This window comes from Lolium rigidum, chromosome 7, assembly GCF_022539505.1.
Source record: "Lolium rigidum isolate FL_2022 chromosome 7, APGP_CSIRO_Lrig_0.1, whole genome shotgun sequence".
Lineage (NCBI taxonomy): Eukaryota > Viridiplantae > Streptophyta > Magnoliopsida > Poales > Poaceae > Lolium > Lolium rigidum.
Window position 1 is genome coordinate 189326633 of NC_061514.1, and position 7474 is coordinate 189334106.

The 7474-nt window shown below is 44.9% G+C and overlaps 1 protein-coding gene across 1 annotated transcript; it reads left to right on the forward strand.

Moving 5' to 3' along the window:
- The first annotated feature begins 320 nt into the window (after positions 1-320).
- Positions 321-4677, forward strand: LOC124678044 (DEAD-box ATP-dependent RNA helicase 53-like). Its single transcript, XM_047213984.1, has 7 exons — positions 321-698; positions 2100-2227; positions 2320-2728; positions 3237-3335; positions 3421-3645; positions 3779-3940; positions 4016-4677. The coding sequence occupies exons 1-7, from the start codon at positions 357-359 to the stop codon at positions 4472-4474; spliced, it is 1824 nt and encodes a 607-aa protein (XP_047069940.1). The 5' UTR covers positions 321-356; the 3' UTR covers positions 4475-4677.
- Positions 4678-7474: the final 2797 nt, after the last annotated feature.

A 7474-nucleotide genomic window follows, 5' to 3' on the forward strand; every position in this document is an offset into this window, starting at 1 on the left:
CCCTAATTTGGGGAGTGGTTCTGGGGGTGGTTAAGAATTAGGAATAAGTGGTGATGCTTTGGTACTTTGGTGTGTTCAGGACACCCTCAATATTAGGTCCATGTTCGAGATGTTTCAGAGTTGGAACCCCAAATTTGACACTTTGGTCTCTTGAAAAAAGAATGATAAAAACAATGATCAATCCTTTTCTGGGCCGATAGCAGGTGCATAGTGGGCTCATCACACAGGCCGGCCCAAATCAGGGCCCAGTTGAGGAAAACATGCTATCGTCGTCTTCCTCCCTGCCGTCCCGAGGTCTCAGCTGGACCTTCCAACTCCACCACCAGGACAGAGCCTCTTTCATCTGAACCACCGCCATGAACTCGCTGCTCCGCCGCGCGCTTGCAGCCTCCTCGTCGCCGGTGCATCCACGGAGAGCTCTGCTCGCGGCGCTCATCTCTCCTCCACCGGCCGGACCTCCCGAGCCATGCCGCGCGCCCGCCCCGCAGCCGCTGGAGCCACCGAGGCGGCGAGCGTTCCACGCCTCTCCGAGGACCCTGGGTTTCAGGGCCACCACTCCCGCGCTATGGCCCGGAACGGTCTCGGAGGCCGGCGCGGCCGCGGGGGAGGATGGCCTGGAGGTCGCGAGGCTGGGGATCTCGCCGCGGATCGTGGAGAGACTCGCCGCCCGGGGCATCACCAGGCTCTTCCCCATCCAGGTAGCTCCTTTTGCATATCAGAACTGAAGCTTCAGTCCCAAGGATTCGCTTAATCGCGGCTGGGTTTTGGTCTTGAAATGGGCGAAGCTGGTTCCATGCTTGTACACTGGTTACTTGGCGTGCAAAAAAGTAGGCTTAGTTTTACATCAGCAGAAAATCTATTGAAATCACTGGAATGCTGCTCCGAACTGTTGGGTTAAAATTCAACAAACAGTTCTGTTGAGCTAGTTCATGAAGATATGCAAGCATGAAACATGGCCTATATATTCTGACCGAGTTAAAAAAAAAACTTAGACACGTAGCGTCACAATCTTGACAAATGAGAAGGAGATCATAAATTGCTGAATTTTGCAAGTGCCATTGGAATCTGGTCAGAACCATTTGGTATGTAGACAATGCAGTGCAGCAGCGATGGAGCTACAAAAGGCTATAGCCGGGATATATTGGGCTAAGTCCATATAGCCGATTTGCTAAATGATGGGGAAAAATCAATATTTTGGCAGCATATAACCATATATAGTATATACATTAATAATTCACAAATGCATAGCATAGTAACACAGTCACATAAGAGATGCACATAACTAAAACATAGTTACATATAGTTCTGTCCAAAACATAGTTCACAGATAGTTAAAGACGTAGTTATGTCCAAATATTACAACATCATTAAGTAGCAACAATTCATGACATAGTGGTGTCTATAAATTGGGCAGCTCTGAAAATTTTGGGTTAAATTTTTTTTCCGGCCCGTTAAGCGGGAAGATAGCCGCTAAATTGGGGCTAAATAGCTATAGCCAGGCTATTAGCGGCTATTTCCATTTTAGCCTTTGAAGGCTCTAGCCGTAGCCGCAGGCCTCGCGAAAGGCTATAGCCGGGCTATATTCGTGCTATAGCAGCCTATTTTAAACAACGACACACACACACAAAATTAATTCAAAAGGGAAATGGCTACATACTATGCTTTCCAAAACATGCTGAACGGAGGTCATACAATTTATATATGACAATGACCATGTAGAACAAGCTCAAGCTCAATAGGTTGCCTTGGTGTCCTCTACTTCTGGATCCATTGGCAACATGGCCTTGTACTGCACCTGGTAGTCCAGTTACTCTAGGTAAGAAGCACAAGATAATCCTTGTTATTCAACAGAAGAATAAGCACAAATGGACAGCAAATCTGCAAGCAATTTGTCATGACATGTTGACGTTACTACTTAGTAGGTAATGTCCAATATTAGGATTTCGATGAGGTATACGGACTATTTATTTGTGTCATGTCAATCGGTAAGATGCTATTTCTGCATATCAGTTGAGTTTGCGGTATGATTTACTTTTGCTTGCTATCTAGCCGTGTTTTTTGTTCTCGCAGTGATAGTTTTACCTTGTGCCTCTGCGCAGAGGGCTGTTCTTGAACCAGCAATGCAAGGGAAAGACATGATTGGTCGTGCTCGTACTGGAACTGGAAAAACCTTGGCTTTTGGCATTCCTATCATGGACAGGATTCTCCGACACAATGAGAAGAATGGGTTGGGTTCTCTTTTTTACTTTGGAAATGTCCATATCTAGCTACTGCACAGATATAATTTATTGTAATAATTACATAGTCTCCTGCGTGCAGAAGCGGCAGGAATCCTTTAGCCATCATTTTGGCACCTACTAGAGAACTCGCTCGGCAAGTTGAGAAGGAATTTAGAGAATCTGCTCCTTTAGACACTCTGTGTGTCTATGGAGGGGTTCCTATCAGTCAGCAAATGAGAACTCTTAATTATGGAGTTGACATTGTGGTTGGAACTCCAGGGCGTGTTATTGATCTTTTGACAAGAGGTGTTTTAAACCTATCAGAGATCCAATTTGTAGTTTTGGACGAAGCTGATCAGATGCTGGCTGTGGGTTTTGATGAAGCTGTTGAGGTGATCATGGAGAAGCTGCCACAAAACCGTCAAAGTATGCTGTTTTCTGCAACAATGCCCAGTTGGATCAGAAAACTTACAAGCCAGTACTTAAAAGATCCTGTCATAATTGACCTTGTGAGTGAATTTTTGTTTTACTTACACTAATACCTTCATTATTTTCCATGTGACTTACGTTACCTTTTAGCATGCATTCCTTGCTAGTTTCCGTATTATGCACAACAGAACAAGTGTATATGTGAGCAATTAATCATTAACAGAAAAGTCCATGGCATACCTCATCAATGTTCCTCTTATAATTTTCTTATGTCCTTGTTATGGATATGCAAATGCACTGTCTGAACTGTAGATCATGAAACTATATATGGATTATGGGTACATGTAAGAGGGTTGGGGGTGGAGTATGGAGTGTGGGGGATACACAGATTTAAAGTGGAGTAGAGTACATAAGAAAACAAAAGCATATGGATGTTGGAGTGCTATGGGTTACCTATCTTCATTAGAATCGTTTATTGAAGTGAATATTGAAGCAAAATTTCTACTTTGTCTGTTTTTCTTTTGTCAGTTCAGCCTTTGAGCTAGATTCTTAGGAGAATTATCTGGCATTTACTCTTTTTTTTCTCAGGTTGGTGACTCAGAACAGAAGTTGCCTGAAGGAATCTCTCTATATTCAATTGTATCTGAAAACTATGGAAAGTCATCGATTCTTGGTCCATTGATTAAAGTGAGCCATTTTCCTGACTGCATGTGTTTTATGGTTTGCATTATTAGCGACTCGACATAATACTGATTCCTTTTAACTTCCTTAGGAGCACGCTAATGGTGGAAAATGCATTGTATTTACACAAACTAAACGAGAAGCAGATAGATTGGCATATGCCATGGGCAGGAGTTATGCATGTCAGGCGCTGCATGGAGATATCTCGCAAAATCAGAGAGAAAGGACGCTCTCGGGATTTCGAGATGGCCGGTTTAACATCCTTGTAGCAACTGATGTGGCAGCCCGTGGATTAGACATACCCAATGTTGATTTAGTAAGTAGCTTGAGTCGTTCTCAATTGATGAGATCAGCACAAGAGCCTTTAAGCACTCCAGAAATATGATTGCTCTAGATGTTTGATGTGCATATAAGCTTAAATTGAATTGTTACATCTCCTATGCTTTCAGGTGGTACATTACGAAATCCCAAACTCCTCGGAGTTATTTGTTCACAGATCTGGGCGAACTGCACGTGCAGGGAAGAAAGGCATTGCGATTCTAATGTACACATATGAGCAAAATAGAAATGTAAGGGTCATTGAGCGAGATATTGGATGCAGGTTCACCGAGGTAAACCATGGTTTCGTCTTGTCACTGATGTGAAGTATGAAAACTAATTGGCTGATTTATGTCTACCACCTGTAGCTTCCGAAGATTGCAGCCACAGATGACGCTGCAGACCTGTTTAATGTTATGAGAGACAGTCGCTCTAAATCAATTGGAACCAGAAGAACAGGTGGCTCCTCATTCCGCCGTGAAGGCTATGGTGGCTTTGGTGGACGTCCCTCCCAAGGTTTTGGTGATTTTGGCGGCTTTGGTGGCACCCCTGATCGTGCTGATTGGTCCCGGGACGCGGGTGCAAGGTACCGTGGTGGGTTTGGAGATTCTAGACGACCTTCTCAACCTTCTGATGGCTTTGGCAGATCTAGCTTCAGTCGGTCTGGTGGATTTGGCGACTTTGGAGAAGGCAATTTCAGCAGAAGTGGTAACCAGGACTTCCGACGTCCCAGGGGCTCCGATGATTCAGGCCCTTCACGGTATGGCAGAAGCTCTGATGGTTTTGGCACCTCGGATTTCGGAAAACCAGGCAACTTCAAGGATTAACCATCAGATCTGATGACTTAACTGTGTACAGCGTTGGCGAGCCTTTCGACTGCTAGTGTTTCTGTTGAATGAATGAGGTCACTAATCTCTCTGTGTAGTTTGTTTGTATCCCGGTTGTTGAGAAACATGTATGTGAATATCTGTGATGTTTATTTAGGTCAGAATAATCAAGATGCATGTGTCTTGTACTCACTGTATTTGATGGGGAAAAGTACATCTTAAACAAAAATTGCATCTCCGATTTGCACTAACATTTTGATGGACTCCAATTCTCACCCTCGAAGTTTCACCAATATGCACAGTGAGAAGATCTTTTTTCCCCAAAAGCACCCCCAACTATGCTGATTTCTTGTGGAGCATTCCCTTATCAGTTTACAAGATATACCTTATATTAAGAGAAAAAATGAGAAACAAATATTGAGTTTATATTTCGTTACAGTATCACTAGGTGAGCTATTTAGATGGCTAAAACCGCCTGAATAGATGATGACAACATCTTTAGAAGTAAAGTTTTTTCTTAGCACCGGTCTGATTTTATTAATCAATAGACATAGAAGTCTTTAGAGGTTAAGTGCTACTTCCTCTTTTCACTAATACTACCTCCATCCCAAAGCTTAAGGCTTATATTATTTTTAGAAAGTCAAATTATGTCAAGTTTGACTAAGTTTTTACCAAAAATTATTAACATGCAACATATAAAATCAATATCATTAGATAGATAATGAAATATATTTTCGTGTGGTATCAAAAAATATAATATTTGTTGATATATTCTTCTAAATGTTTGGTCAAACTTTATTTGGTTTGACTTTAAAAAAATTAAACCTTAAGCTTTGGGATGAAGGTAGTATTAGCTATCTGAATCAGTCTGCTAAATCATCTTATATCAGTGAATGGAGGAAATAATGAGAAAGAATAAGGTCTGATATACTCTTTGTAGAGGAGCTCTCACTACATATTCGATGAACAATGCTACACCTATGGACTGCATCTTGCTGAAATGACATATGGACAAACATGGCGAGAATCAGGTGGATTTACAGCCCTTGTCGTCGTCTCCCCCAGCCACAGCTCTCCTCCTCCTGGTCCCCGGAGATGCCGCCGGTCAAAGGCCACCCCAAGGCCATGGAGCCTGGCGTCCTCGCCGGATCCGCGGGCTTTGTTGGGGTGGCAGGGTCGGGGGCTCTGGCCAGGAGAGATCCTTGGCCGGCGGGGCGGCCACGGCGTCGGCGACGTCTCGGACGCCGTCATCCTTCTTGGAGGCGATGCTGAGGTACATCCTCCTTCCCCCACCCTCCCCTTGTGCCCGGGTGAAAACCTTAGATCTACGGATTGGGCGGCGACGGTCTCCGGCATCGTTCTTCTCCTTGGAGACGTCGCCTTGGGACGGCGGGAGGTGGGCGTTCTGCGTGTGTTGTTTGGTCTGCTGGTGGCGGCGTTTGCCGTGTCTTCTTCGGCGAGCTCTGTCTGGAAGCTGAAGTCTTTTGGGGTGCCGGTGAGGTGGCCGGTGGCGATGCTCGTTGTTCTTTGCGTGCGGTGATCTTGTCAGGCAATGATCCTTGGCACCTTGCCTAGGTGCTCATGCGTGCTCTAGGGTGAGCTGCTCCGCCTGCTGATGGTTCAACGCCCTACGATTCAGGGCGAGAAGGTTGGGGCCTTCTTCGGAGGTGGAGGCGGATGGCAGGCTGGCTGCGTTGCGCCAAGACTTGATGTCGGCAGGGCTCTCCGGTGGCGAGCTGCACGGCATTGCTTCTCCTAAGCTTTGCCTCCCCCCTTCAGATGATGACATCGAGATCAAGTTGCGTTCTTTGTTCTTTAGTGTGTTTGGTCCTTGATGTTTGTAAGCTGTTTTCAGCACCTTGTAACTCTGCTGCTGCTGTGGCTTTATTAATTTAAAGCTGGGCCTTTGGCCTTATGTTTTTTTTACGGCCCTTAAATCACGCAAGGTGAAAAGATTAGCACCAACTAATTGCTTACATGTAATCCCCTGAGTCTATTTCCGTAGCAGTTTGTCCATAGGTGTAGTATTTTTTTTCTTTTTGGCGATTTTTTTTTTTACAACTTTTTTTTGGCGAATTGTAGGTGTAGCATTATTGATTTCTGGTGGGTAATTGTGTTTAACAGAAAACCTTGGTTAAATATGAAGCAGGTGTGGCATCTAACCCTGACTTACTTGAGGGATTGAAAGGTTCCTTTCAACGATCAGGAATGAGAGCTCGTGGATCAATTCAAACACCTGCTAATAAGGAAACTAAGGATGCTGATGGAGTTGGAGCCAGATTGAGCTGCCAGTCCTTCGGATGGATCTCTTCCTGGAAGCCTTCTGCATCCTTGGCGTCGCATGGAGGTCGAGCTACTCTTGCCTACCTCGAAGATCACGCTGAAGACGATGTAGTGCATGTGGTGGTGGGCTGATCCTCCCACTAGGCTCCCTTGAACTAGGTGCTAGCCTGGTAGTTGTCATTCGCGAAAGAGTTCGCTGGTTATCTGTAATAAGTACTAAGTCGTTTTTGTGCCTGATGGGGTAAGACTAGTTTGTGGTGGTCTAGAACTTTGGCAAAGGGCTAATGGGCTTGTGAGCGTGATGTCTCACTCTCCTGTGTAGCTATTTTGCTTCCCATTAGTTTTCAGTTCGGTCTTTTTTCTATAAAATGAAAGGAGCTGGGGAGCGGTCTCTGTTTTTCGAGAATAGTTTAGCCAACTTATTTTGGAGGGGTTATATTGTGAGGACCCAGGAAGAGGATCGCCCACAATCGAGGGTTTGGGTGGAGGATCTCGTGAGATACAAGGAAGGGGGTGAGAGAACAGAGAAGAGAGGATGAGATTTAGATCAGATCAATTCATTCATCATTCAACATCTCATTCATTACAGTTGATAGGCTTATAACCCGCCTCACCGCAGGCTTAGTTCTCACACCACTAACCCCAACCCAACACACTGTTCGGCCCACTAGGCCCATCCGGGAATCAGTCCGGATCCCTAACCGTGTCCGTCGCCAT